A 14350-nucleotide genomic window follows, 5' to 3' on the forward strand; every position below is an offset into this window, starting at 1 on the left:
TCTCTAGCAGGGTGTTGATATCTCACTGCTCTCTAGTCTCTCTAGCAGGGTGTTGATACCTCACTGCTCTCTAGTCGCTCTAGCAGGGTGTTGATATCTCACTGCTCTCTAGTCTCTCTAGCAGGGTGTTGATATCTCACTGCTCTCTAGTCTCTCTAGCAGGGTGTTGATACCTCACTGCTCTCTAGTCTCTCTAGTCTCTCTAGTCTCTCTAGCAGGGTGTTGATATCTCACTGCTCTCTAGTCTCTCTAGTCTCTCTAGCAGGGTGTTGATATCTCACTGCTCTCTAGTCTCTCTAGTCTCTCTAGCAGGGTGTTGATATCTCACTGCTCTCTAGTCTCTCTAGCAGGGTGTTGATATCTCACTGCTCTCTAGTCTCTCTAGTCTCTCTAGCAGGGTGTTGATATCTCACTGCTCTCTAGTCTCTCTAGTCTCTCTAGCAGGGTGTTGATACCTCACTGCTCTCTAGTCTCTCTAGTCTCTCTAGCAGGGTGTTGATACCTCACTGCTCTCTAGTCTCTCTAGTCTCTCTAGCAGGGTGTTGATACCTCACTGCTCTCTAGTCTCTCTAGCAGGGTGTTGATATCTCACTGCTCTCTAGTCTCTCTAGTCTCTCTAGCAGGGTGTTGATATCTCACTGCTCTCTAGTCTCTCTAGCAGGGTGTTGATATCTCACTGCTCTCTAGTCTCTCTAGCAGGGTGTTGATACCTCACTGCTCTCTAGTCTCTCTAGTCTCTCTAGCAGGGTGTTGATATCTCACTGCTCTCTAGTCTCTCTAGCAGGGTGTTGATATCTCACTGCTCTCTAGTCTCTCTAGCAGGGTGTTGATATCTCACTGCTCTCTAGTCTCTCTAGCAGGGTGTTGATATCTCACTGCTCTCTAGTCTCTCTAGTCTCTCTAGCAGGGTGTTGATATCTCACTGCTCTCTAGTCTCTCTAGTCTCTCTAGCAGGGTGTTGATATCTCACTGCTCTCTAGTCTCTCTAGTCTCTCTAGCAGGGTGTTGATATCTCACTGCTCTCTAGTCTCTCTAGTCTCTCTAGCAGGGTGTTGATACCTCACTGCTCTCTAGTCTCTCTAGTCTCTCTAGCAGGGTGTTGATACCTCACTGCTCTCTAGTCTCTCTAGCAGGGTGTTGATACCTCACTGCTCTCTAGTCTCTCTAGTCTCTCTAGTCTCTCTAGTCTCTCTAGCAGGGTGTTGATACCTCACTGCTCTCTAGTCTCTCCAGTCTCTCTAGCAGGGTGTTGATACCTCACTGCTCTCTAGTCTCTCTAGTCTCTCTAGCAGGGTATTGATACCTCACTGCTCTCTAGTCTCTCTAGTCTCTCTAGCAGGGTGTTGATACCTCACTGCTCTCTAGTCTCTCTAGCAGGGTGTTGATACCTCACTGCTCTCTAGTCTCTCTAGTCTCTCTAGTCTCTCTAGCAGGGTGTTGATATCTCACTGCTCTCTAGTCTCTCTAGTCTCTCTAGCAGGGTGTTGATATCTCACTGCTCTCTAGTCTCTCTAGTCTCTCTATCAGGGTGTTGATACCTCACTGCTCTCTAGTCTCTCTAGCAGGGTGTTGATATCTCACTGCTCTCTAGTCTCTCTAGTCTCTCTAGCAGGGTGTTGATATCTCACTGCTCTCTAGTCTCTCTAGTCTCTCTAGCAGGGTGTTGATATCTCACTGCTCTCTAGTCTCTCTAGTCTCTCTAGCAGGGTGTTGATATCTCACTGCTCTCTAGTCTCTCTAGTCTCTCTAGCAGGGTGTTGATATCTCACTGCTCTGTAGTCTCTCTAGTCTCTCTAGCAGGGTGTTGATATCTCACTGCTCTCTAGTCTCTCTAGTCTCTCTAGTCTCTCTAGTCTCTCTAGTCTCTCTAGTCTCTCTAGTCTCTCTAGCAGGGTGTTGATATCTCACTGCTCTCTAGTCTCTCTAGCAGGGTGTTGATATCTCACTGCTCTCTAGTCTCTCTAGCAGGGTGTTGATATCTCACTGCTCTCTAGTCTCTCTAGCAGGGTGTTGATATCTCACTGCTCTCTAGTCTCTCTAGCAGGGTGTTGATATCTCACTGCTCTCTAGTCTCTCTAGTCTCTCTAGCAGGGTGTTGATATCTCACTGCTCTCTAGTCTCTCTAGCAGGGTGTTGATATCTCACTGCTCTCTAGTCTCTCTAGCAAGGTGTTGATATCTCACTGCTCTCTAGTCTCTCTAGCAGGGTGTTGATATCTCACTGCTCTCTAGTCTCTCTAGCAGGGTGTTGATATCTCACTGCTCTCTAGTCTCTCTAGCAGGGTGTTGATATCTCACTGCTCTCTAGTCTCTCTAGCAGGGTGTTGATATCTCACTGCTCTCTAGTCTCTCTAGTCTCTCTAGCAGGGTGTTGATATCTCACTGCTCTCTAGTCTCTCTAGTCTCTCTAGTCTCTCTAGTCTCTCTAGTCTCTCTAGCAGGGTGTTGATATCTCACTGCTCTCTAGTCTCTCTAGTCTCTCTAGTCTCTCTAGCAGGGTGTTGATATCTCACTGCTCTCTAGTCTCTCTAGTCTCTCTAGTCTCTCTAGTCTCTCTAGCAGGGTGTTGATATCTCACTGCTCTCTAGTCTCTCTAGTCTCTCTAGTCTCTCTAGTCTCTCTAGCAGGGTGTTGATATCTCACTGCTCTCTAGTCTCTCTAGCAGGGTGTTGATAGCTCACTGCTCTCTAGTCTCTCTAGCAGGGTGTTGATACCTCACTGCTCTCTAGTCTCTCTAGTCTCTCTAGCAGGGTGTTGATATCTCACTGCTCTCTAGTCTCTCTAGTCTCTCTAGCAGGGTGTTGATATCTCACTGCTCTCTAGTCTCTCTAGTCTCTCTAGCAGGGTGTTGATATCTCACTGCTCTCTAGTCTCTCTAGTCTCTCTAGCAGGGTGTTGATATCTCACTGCTCTGTAGTCTCTCTAGTCTCTCTAGCAGGGTGTTGATATCTCACTGCTCTCTAGTCTCTCTAGTCTCTCTAGTCTCTCTAGTCTCTCTAGTCTCTCTAGCAGGGTGTTGATATCTCACTGCTCTCTAGTCTCTCTAGTCTCTCTAGTCTCTCTAGTCTCTCTAGTCTCTCTAGTCTCTCTAGTCTCTCTAGCAGGGTGTTGATATCTCACTGCTCTCTAGTCTCTCTAGCAGGGTGTTGATATCTCACTGCTCTCTAGTCTCTTTAGCAGGGTGTTGATATCTCACTGCTCTCTAGTCTCTCTAGCAGGGTGTTGATATCTCACTGCTCTCTAGTCTCTCTAGTCTCTCTAGCAGGGTGTTGATATCTCACTGCTCTCTAGTCTCTCTAGCAGGGTGTTGATATCTCACTGCTCTCTAGTCTCTCTAGTCTCTCTAGCAGGGTGTTGATATCTCACTGCTCTCTAGTCTCTCTAGCAGGGTTTTGATATCTCACTGCTCTCTAGTCTCTCTAGCAAGGTGTTGATATCTCACTGCTCTCTAGTCTCTCTAGCAGGGTGTTGATATCTCACTGCTCTCTAGTCTCTCTAGCAGGGTGTTGATATCTCACTGTTCTCTAGTCTCTCTAGCAGGGTGTTGATATCTCACTGCTCTCTAGTCTCTCTAGTCTCTCTAGCAGGGTGTTGATATCTCACTGCTCTCTAGTCTCTCTAGCAGGGTGTTGATATCTCACTGCTCTCTAGTCTCTCTAGCAGGGTGTTGATATCTCACTGCTCTCTAGTCTCTCTAGTCTCTCTAGCAGGGTGTTGATATCTCACTGCTCTCTAGTCTCTCTAGCAGGGTGTTGATATCTCACTGCTCTCTAGTCTCTCTAGTCTCTCTAGTCTCTCTAGCAGGGTGTTGATATCTCACTGCTCTCTAGTCTCTCTAGTCTCTCTAGTCTCTCTAGCAGGGTGTTGATATCTCACTGCTCTCTAGTCTCTCTAGTCTCTCTAGTCTCTCTAGCAGGGTGTTGATATCTCACTGCTCTCTAGTCTCTCTAGTCTCTCTAGCAGGGTGTTGATATCTCACTGCTCTCTAGTCTCTCTAGTCTCTCTAGCAGGGTGTTGATATCTCACTGCTCTCTAGTCTCTCTAGTCTCTCTAGCAGGGTGTTGATACCTCACTGCTCTCTAGTCTCTCTAGTCTCTCTAGCAGGGTGTTGATACCTCACTGCTCTCTAGTCTCTCTAGTCTCTCTAGCAGGGTGTTGATATCTCACTGCTCTCTAGTCTCTCTAGCAGGGTGTTGATACCTCACTGCTCTCTAGTCTCTCTAGTCTCTCTAGTCTCTCTAGTCTCTCTAGCAGGGTGTTGATATCTCACTGCTCTCTAGTCTCTCTAGCAGGGTGTTGATACCTCACTGCTCTCTAGTCTCTCTAGCAGGGTGTTGATACCTCGCTGCTCTCTAGTCTCTCTAGTCTCTCTAGCAGGGTGTTGATATCTCACTGCTCTCTAGTCTCTCTAGTCTCTCTAGTCTCTCTAGCAGGGTGTTGATACCTCACTGCTCTCTAGTCTCTCTAGTCTCTCTAGTCTCTCTAGTCTCTCTAGTCTCTCTAGCAGGGTGTTGATATCTCACTGCTCTCTAGCCTCTGGATCCACAAGCTGTCCGGAACCGCTGAGTGTGTGTGTCTGTCTCCCCTCTCTCAGGTGTACACCTCTCACGGCCCTACGGTCGTCATGCCAACCTGGTTCTGCTCCAGGGATTGGTTCCAGCGGGTCGGAACCTTTGACGAGGGCGGCAAGGTAAGACTCCACCCCTAAAACCTGTCCACCAATCAGAATCACGCAAGTCAAATTTAAAATCTTAAACCGACCACTTATGCAGATTGTAATGATTGAATGAATTGAGCAGTGGGAGAACTTCCCTTTCAGGTGTCCTCAGGGGTTAGGGGTCAAGAGGTGCAAGCACAAGACTGCATGAAGATTCCTCTAGTTTGTCCAACGTTAGATCACAAATCCATTTAAACAATGTGTGACCTCACTCCTCCCTTCTCTACCACCTCCTCCCTCATCACCCTCTTCTCTCCTTTCTTCTCTTCTTCTCCTGTCCTCTTCTCATTCCTCTCCTGTCCTCTCCTGTCCTCTTCTCTCTTCTTCTTCTCCTGTCCTCTTCTCTTTCCTGTCCTCTTCTTTCCTGTCCTCTTCTCTCTTCTCTTTCCTGTCCTCTTCTTTCCTGTCCTCTTCTCTCTTCTCTTTCCTGTCCTCTTCTCTTTCCTGTCCTCTTCTCTTTCCTGTCCTCTTCTCTTTCCTGTCCTCTTCTCTTTCCTGTCCTCTTCTCTCTTCTCTTTCCTGTCCTCTTCTCTTTCCTGTCCTCTTCTTCTCTCCTGTCCTCTCCTCTCCTGTCCTCTTCTCATTCCTCTCCTGTCTTCTCCTGTCCTCTTTCCTCTCTCTTCTCCTCTCTTCTTCTCCCCTGTCCTCCTGTCCTCTCCTCTCTCTTCTTCTCTCCTGTCCTCTGCAGGGAGTTCCAGAGGACCTGTTGTGGTTCTATCAGAGTGTTGGTCAGGGAGGAGGTGTGGTCAGAGTGGACCAGTGTTTACTAGTCTACCGCTACCATCAACAAGCTGCTACACACTCTGTCCTGGAGTAAGACACACACACACACACACACACACACACACACACACACACACACACACACACACACACACACACACACACACACACACACAGGACATGTCCTCCAGCTACACACAGCTGTCCAGCTGACCCCTTCCTGAGCCTCATCACAGGACACACACACTCAGCTCTGGAATTCCCTAGCCTCTGACGTGTGTGTCTGTGTGTGTCTGTGTCTGTGTGTGTCTTGCCCTTTCCAACCTCTATAGTGACACACACACTTAGCGGAAAGCCTGTTTCTATAAATACTCTGATGGGGAAGACCTATCCTTCCCTTCCCTCGTTCCTGTTATCACTCCTTCCTTCCCTCCATCTGTCCATCGTATATCTAACCTTGTTGATGCGCTGTCACAATTTACTCCTTTACAAATCATCCTCTCCTCTCTCTCTCTTCCCTCTCTCCTGTCTTCCTTTCCCTTTCATCTTTCTATTTGTGTCTATCAGTCTATTTCCAGATCCTTCTGTTATCTCTCTCCCTCTCTCTGTGTTTCTCTTTTCCATCATCTTAACTCTCCAGACACACACTTCTGAGTCAATCCCTCTACGATTACATATCGTGTGTGTGTGCCCACACTGGGTGTATATATTTCTATGTGTTAATCTACGTCCCCCTAAATCAAAGCATCAGTGAAACTGCTTAAGGAAGCAATATGGGGACCACCCATGCACCGTGTGTGTGTGTGTGTGTGTGTGTGTGTGTGTGTGTGTGTGTGTGTGTGTGTGTGTGTGTGTGTGTGTGTGTGTGTGTGTGTGTGTGTGTGTGTGTGTGTGTGTGTGTGTGTGTGTGTGTGTGTGTGTGTGTGTGTGTGTGTATTTGACTAGAACCATGGTTGATGGTGGTGGGTTAGGGTTGTTTGTCATGGAGGCCCAGTGTTTGAGTCAAACCATCACATCAGAGGAAGAGCTCACTAATGTCTCCATATGATAACTATCAGGCTGTTGTCCTAGGTGTCTGTGTGTGTGGTCCATGTCTGTAACTCCTCCTCTGTCCTCCGGTCTCCAGGGAAACCATTTGGAACCTCCGTGTGGCCTTCCTCCAGGAGAGAGTTATCAACCAATGGGAATCCTTCACCATATGGAATGCTGGGAAACAGGGCCGGAAACTCTACCGCTGCCTCAGTTCCTTCAATCAGAAGAAGGTCTGTACCTCTCACCAGCTAATCACAAAAGCCTATGCAACACTTGCTAGCCAATCAGGAGAGGTTAATGAAACTCCCAATAGCCAATTAGGTTGCATCTTCCACAGTCAGTGCTCTCTGATTGGTAGGATCAGGTGACCCTCCTCCCACAACACAGTGCTGTGTCCTCTGATCCATCATGACATCATGGAGCTGTTTATCCTGTGTCCTCTGATCCGTCATGGAGCTGTTTATCCTGTGTCCTCTGATCCATCATGGAGCTGTTTACCCTGTGTCCTCTGATCCATCATGGAGCTGTTTATCCTGTGTCCTCTGATCCATCATGACAACATGGAGCTGTTTATCCCGTGTCCTCTGATCCATCATGACATCATGGAGCTGTTTATCCTGTGTCCTCTGATCCATCATGAAATCATGGAGCTGTTTATCCTGTGTCCTCTGATCCATCATGGAGCTGTTTATCCCGTGTCCTCTGATCCATCATGGAGCTGTTTATCCTGTGTCCTCTGATCCATCATGGAGCTGTTTATCCTGTGTCCTCTGATCCATCATGACATCATGGAGCTGTATATCCTGTGTCCTCTGCTCCATCATGGAGCTGTTTATCCTGTGTCCTCTGATCCATCATGGAGCTGTTTATCCTGTGTCCTCTGATCCATCATGGAGCTGTTTATCCTGTGTCCTCTGATCCATCATGGAGCTGTTTATCCTGTGTCCTCTGATCCATCATGACATCATGGAGCTGTATATCCTGTGTCCTCTGCTCCATCATGGAGCTGTTTATCCCGTGTCCTCTGATCCATCATGACAACATGAAGCTGTTTATCCTGTGTCCTCTGATCCATCATGAAAACATGGAGCTGTTTATCCTGTGTCCTCTGGTCCATCATGTAGCTGTTTATCCTGTGTCCTCTGGTCCATCATGGAGCTGTTTATCCCGTGTCCTCTGATCCATCATGGAGCTGTTTATCCTGTGTCCTCTGATCCATCATGGAGCTGTTTATCCTGTGTCCTCTGATCCATCATGGAGCTGTTTATCCTGTGTCCTCTGATCCATCATGGAGCTGTTTATCCCGTGTCCTCTGATCCATCATGGAGCTGTATATCCTGTGTCCTCTGATCCATCATGACAACATGGAGCTGTTTATCCTGTGTCCTCTGATCCATCATGGAGCTGTTTATCCTGTGTCCTCTGATCCATCATGACATCATGGAGCTGTTTATCCTGTGTCCTCTGATCCATCATGGAGCTGTTTATCCCGTGTCCTCTGATCCATCATGACCTCATGGAGCTGTTTATCCTGTGTCCTCTGATCCATCATGTAGCTGTTTATCCCGTGTCCTCTGATCCATCATGGAGCTGTTTATCCTGTGTCCTCTGATCCATCATGACATCATGGAGCTGTTTATCCTGTGTCCTCTGATCCAACATGGAGCTGTTTATCCTGTGTCCTCTGATCCATCATGGAGCTGTTTATCCTGTGTCCTCTGATCCATCATGGAGCTGTTTATCCTGTGTCCTCTGGTCCATCATGGAGCTGTTTATCCCGTGTCCTCTGATCCATCATGGAGCTGTTTATCCCGTGTCCTCTGATCCATCATGACATCATGGAGCTGTTTATCCCGTGTCCTCTGCTCCATCATGGAGCTGTTTATCCTGTGTCCTCTGATCCATCATGACAACATGGAGCTGTTTATCCTGTGTCCTCTGATCCATCATGGAGCTGTTTATCCCGTGTCCTCTGATCCATCATGACAACATGGAGCTGTTTATCCTGTGTCCTCTGATCCACCATGGAGCTGTTTATCCCGTGTCCTCTGATCCATCATGGAGCTGTTTATCCCGTGTCCTCTGATCCACCATGGAGCTGTTTATCCCGTGTCCTCTGATCCATCATGGAGCTGTTTATCCCGTGTCCTCTGATCCATCATGACATCATGGAGCTGTTTATCCCGTGTCCTCTGCTCCATCATGGAGCTGTTTATCCCGTGTCCTCTGATCCATCATGACATCATGGAGCTGTTTATCCCGTGTCCTCTGCTCCATCATGGAGCTGTTTATCCTGTGTCCTCTGATCCATCATGACATCATGGAGCTGTTTATCCTGTGTCCTCTGATCCATCATGGAGCTGTTTATCCCGTGTCCTCTGATCCATCATGACAACATGGAGCTGTTTATCCTGTGTCCTCTGATCCACCATGGAGCTGTTTATCCCGTGTCCTCTGATCCATCATGGAGCTGTTTATCCCGTGTCCTCTGATCCACCATGGAGCTGTTTATCCCGTGTCCTCTGATCCATCATGGAGCTGTTTATCCCGTGTCCTCTGATCCATCATGACATCATGGAGCTGTTTATCCCGTGTCCTCTGCTCCATCATGGAGCTGTTTATCCTGTGTCCTCTGATCCATCATGGAGCTGTTTATCCCGTGTCCTCTGATCCATCATGGAGCTGTTTATCCTGTGTCCTCTGATCCATCATGGAGCTGTTTATCCTGTGTCCTCTGGTCCATCATGGAGCTGTTTATCCCGTGTCCTCTGATCCATCATGGAGCTGTTTATCCTGTGTCCTCTGATCCATCATGGAGCTGTTTATCCTGTGTCCTCTGATACATCATGGAGCTGTTTATCCTGTGTCCTCTGATCCATCATGACATCATGGAGCTGTTTATCCTGTGTCCTCTGGTCCATCATGTAGCTGTTTATCCTGTGTCCTCTGATCCATCATGGAGCTTCATCTCAAATAGCACCCTGTTCCCTATTTAGTGCAATAATAGGATCTGATTTGGTAAAAAGTAGTGCACTGAATAGGGAATAGGATCTGATTTGGTAAAAAGTAGTGCACTGAATAGGGAATAGGATCTGATTTGGTAAAAAGTAGTGCACTGAATAGGGAATAGGATCTGATTTGGTAAAAAGTAGTGCACTGAATAGGGAATAGGATCCTATTTGGTAAAAAGTAGTGCACTGAATAGGGAATAGGATCTGATTTGAGACGCTCTGTGTTGAGACACTGTAGTAGGAGGAGCCAGCTGGTCCCAACTGGTCATAATGGGTCGTGGATCACTATCTACTGTTACACTGACTGATACACCAGGTGTGGGTGTGTTTGGGTGGGTGGGTGTGTGTGTGTGTTTGGATAGGTGTGTTTGGGTAGGTGTGTTTGGGTGGGTGTGTTTGGGTAGGTTGGTGTGTTTGGGTGGGTTGGTGTGTTTTGGTGTGTGTTTGGGTGGGTGGGTGTGTTTGGGTGGGTGTGTTTGGGTGGGTGTGTTTGGGCTGGTGTGTGGGTGTGTTTGGGTGGGTGGGTGGGTGTGTGTGTGTGTTTGGGTGGGTGGGTGTTGCCAACTTTTCATATATGGCTTCTGTGTATTTGACAGAGAGGCAGAAATAGGGAAAGGAACTGGAAAGGGGGATACCTAGTCAGTTGCACAACTGAATGTATTCAACTGAAATGTGTCTTCCGTATTTAACCCAACCCCTCTGAATCAGGAGGTGTGGGGGGCTGCCTTAATCAACATCCACGTCTTCGGCGCCCGGGGAACAGTGGGTAAACTGCCTTGCTCAGGGCCCGGGGAACAGTGGGTAAACTGCCTTGCTCAGGGCCCGGGGAACAGTGGGTAAACTGCCTTGCTCAGGGCCCGGGGAACAGTGGGTAAACTGCCTTGCTCAGGGCCCGGGGAACAGTGGGTTAACTACCTTGCTCAGGGCCCGGGGAACAGTGGGTTAACTACCTTGCTCATGGCCCGGGGAACAGTGGGTTAACTACCTTGCTCAGGGCCCGGGGAACAGTGGGTTAACTACCTTGCTCAGGGCCCGGGGAACAGTGGGTTAACTACCTTGCTCAGGGCCCGGGGAACAGTGGGTTAACTGCCTTGCTCAGGGCCCGGGGAACAGTGGGTTAACTACCTTGCTCAGGGCCCGGGGAACAGTGGGTTAACTACCTTGCTCAGGGCCCGGGGAACAGTGGGTTAACTACCTTGCTCAGGGCCCGGGGAACAGTGGGTTAACTACCTTGCTCAGGGCCCGGGGAACAGTGGGTTAACTGCCTTGCTCAGGGCCCGGGGAACAGTGGGTTAACTACCTTGCTCAGGGCCCGGGGAACAGTGGGTTAACTACCTTGCTCAGGGCCCGGGGAACAGTGGGTGAACTGCCTTGCTCAGGGCCCGGGGAACAGTGGGTAAACTGCCTTGCTCAGGGCCCGGGGAACAGTGGGTGAACTGCCTTGCTCAGGGCCCGGGGAACAGTGGGTGAACTGCCTTGCTCAGCGCCCGGGGAACAGTGGGTAAACTGCCTTGCTCAGGGACAGAATGACAGATTTTTACCTTAATAGTGTGTGTGCATATATTTACAAACGGCGGTGTGTGTGTGTGTTGGTCAGGTTCGAGCGTTCTGCGACGTGGACGAGAAGAAGATCAAGAAAGGCTTCTACACCTATGAGGAGTCCAAGGTGAGACCCTACACTCTAGAACCATAGATGCCACACCACTCTAGAACCAAACTATTATAGATATCACAACACTCTAGAACCAAACTATTATAGATATCACAACACTCTAGAGCCATAGATGCCACACCACTCTAGAACCAAACTATTATAGATATCACAACACTCTAGAACCATAGATGCCACACCACTCTAGAACCAAACTATTATAGATATCACAACACTCTAGAACCAAACTATTATAGATATCACACCACTCTAGAACCATAGATGCCACACCACTCTAGAACCAAACTATTATAGATATCACACCACTCTAGAACCAAACTACCATAGATACCACAACACTCTAGAACCAAACTACTATAGATACCACAACACTCTAGAACCAAACTACCATAGATACCACAACACTCTAGAACCAAACTACCATAGATACCACAACACTCTAGAACCAAACTACCATAGATACCACAACACTCTGGAACCAAACTACCATAGATACCACAACACTCTGGAACATGCCATGTTATTATGTTTCTGTCCCTTTCCTCTCCTCCTTGTTCCTCCTGTCTTCCTCCCAGGAGAGGCCCAAGCCTCAGATCCCTGTGCTGCACTACAGAGATGCCTCTCCACCCTACATCATCTGTGTCAAGCTGGTGAGTGGAGAAAGTGTGTGTGCGTCTGTGTGTCCTGTTGTTCATTGTTCCAGATCGTATCTCCGCCAGGTCGGTAATCTCTGCTAATGGTATAATGAGCTAGGGCGTGTGCCTTGGCACACACATACACATACACACACACACACACACACACACACGCGTACACACACACACACACGTACACACACATGTACACACACACGTACACACACACACACACACGTACACACACACACACACACGTACACACACACACACACACACACACACACACACGTACACACACACACACACACACGTACGTACACACACACACGTACGTACACACACACACGTACACACACACACACACGTACACACACACACGTACACACACACACACACGTACACACACACACATATACACACACACCCACACGTACACACACACATATACACACACTCACACGTAGACACACACATAAACACACACACACACGTGTACACACACACACGTGTACACACACACACACACACACACACACACACACACGTACACACACATGTACACACACACACGTACACACACACGTACATACATGTACACACACGTACACACACGTACACATACACACACACATACACATACACACAGCCTGCTGATCTTTGACTGCAGCATAATATGTTTTATCATGAACCTCACTGGTACTTTGACCGACGCTCACCTTCACACACACACCTTCACACACACCTTCACACACACCTTCACACACTCTTTAACCAGCGTTTTGCCTCAACAGTTATAAAGCCTTAGTAACAACCAGACAGGGTATAATATAAATATATAACAGTTATAAAGCCTTAATAACAACCAGACAGGGTATAATATAAATATATAACAGTTATAAAGCCTTAATAACAACCAGACAGGGTATAATATAAATATATAACAGTTATAAAGCCTTAATAACAACCAGACAGGGTATAATATAAATATATAACAGTTATAAAGCCTTAATAACAACCAGACAGGGTATAATATAAATATATAACAGTTATAAAGCCTTAGTAACAGCCAGACAGGGTATAATATAAATATATAACAGTTATAAAGCCTTAGTAACAGCCAGACAGGGTATAATATAAATATATAACAGTTATAAAGCCTTAGTAACAGCCAGACAGGGTATAATATAAATATATAACAGTTATAAAGCCTTCCTAAAAGTTATCTGGTGATCCTTTTAGTGTGGAATTTAATTGCCTCTGGGTTTAGTTAACACACACACACACACACACTGTTGGCCAGCCCAGGCAGACAGACAGTTAATAGTGTGTTTATCTAAATATGAGCTGCAGACAGCTAATCGACTGGCGCTGCCTCCCAGAGCTTCTAATTGGCCAATTATGGGAATTGGGATCAGTGATTATTCAGTCAGAGGATACTGGAACCTGGACTCAATCTCTCTCACACACACACACACACATATTCAGCAGACACACACACACACATATTCAGCAGACACACACACCTGGAGCCAATCACACAATTCATTCTTAAACACACCCATATGTTACAAGTACCGGATTGGGTTTAATTCCATTTTAATTCAATTTTCAATGAACATCTGGAATTCAATTAGGTTTACTTTCTGAATTGACTGGAAATGAATTGGAATTGGCCCCAACCCTGGTCCTTATCTCTTTAACTGTTGACCAATCAGATGCCAGAGAGAACTCAAAACAGGAAGTGACCTCACCTACAGACAGGAAGTAGGAGACTGACCATGGGCGTTGGTGATAATTAGAGCGATGGCCAGCATCTCCTCCTCACTCTCTCTCTTTTCATGTTCTGTCATTTCGTCCTCCCAGGACATGACCGGAGGAGTGTTTGAGGAAAACCTGAAGTCTCTCCATCTGGAAGAAGGAGTTGACTACTACCACTTCAACTAACACTCTGGGATGGAGAGGAGGGGACTACTACCACTTCAACTAACACTCTGAGATGGAGAGGAGAGGAGGGGACTACTACCACTTCAACTAACACTCTGAGATGGAGAGGAGGGGAGGGGACTACTACCACTTCAACTAACACTCTGAGATGGAGAGATGGAGGGATGGAGAGACAGATGGAGAGATGAAAGGATGGAGAGATGAGGGGATGGAGAGATGAGGGGATGGAGAGATGAAGAGATGGAGAGATGAGGGGATGGAGAGATGAGGGGATGGAGAGATGAAGAGATGGAGAGATGAAGGGATGGAGGGATGGAGAGAAAGATGGAGGGATGGAGAGACGGAGAGATGAAGGAATGGAGAGACAGAGATGGAGGGATGGGGGGTCTGGTAGATTGTAATGAGTGTTTGGAGGGTTGGATGCTGAGAAGGATAGATGGACTATGACAGTCATCTGGTGTGCGTGCGCCTGCCTGCCTGCTATTTAGTTAGTGTAATATGTGTGGCAGCATGTCCATGTTGATCGTGGAGATAAATATAACACTTTTTCAAACATGTCCTCTGAAAGAGACTTTCCAGAAATATGTTGTGCTGTCCAGTCACACACACACACA

The 14350-nt window shown here is 47.4% G+C and overlaps 1 protein-coding gene across 1 annotated transcript; it reads left to right on the plus strand.

The window, feature by feature from the left end:
* The first annotated feature begins 4543 nt into the window (after nucleotides 1-4543).
* Nucleotides 4544-14303, plus strand: LOC129839032 (UDP-GlcNAc:betaGal beta-1,3-N-acetylglucosaminyltransferase-like protein 1). The gene is made up of 6 exons (XM_055906293.1): nucleotides 4544-4689; nucleotides 5405-5529; nucleotides 6566-6701; nucleotides 11080-11148; nucleotides 11730-11804; nucleotides 13656-14303. The coding sequence occupies exons 1-6, from the start codon at nucleotides 4624-4626 to the stop codon at nucleotides 13734-13736; spliced, it is 552 nt and encodes a 183-aa protein (XP_055762268.1). The 5' UTR covers nucleotides 4544-4623; the 3' UTR covers nucleotides 13737-14303.
* The last annotated feature ends 47 nt before the right edge of the window (nucleotides 14304-14350 follow it).

Source organism: Salvelinus fontinalis, chromosome 40, assembly GCF_029448725.1.
Source record: "Salvelinus fontinalis isolate EN_2023a chromosome 40, ASM2944872v1, whole genome shotgun sequence".
NCBI lineage: Eukaryota > Metazoa > Chordata > Actinopteri > Salmoniformes > Salmonidae > Salvelinus > Salvelinus fontinalis.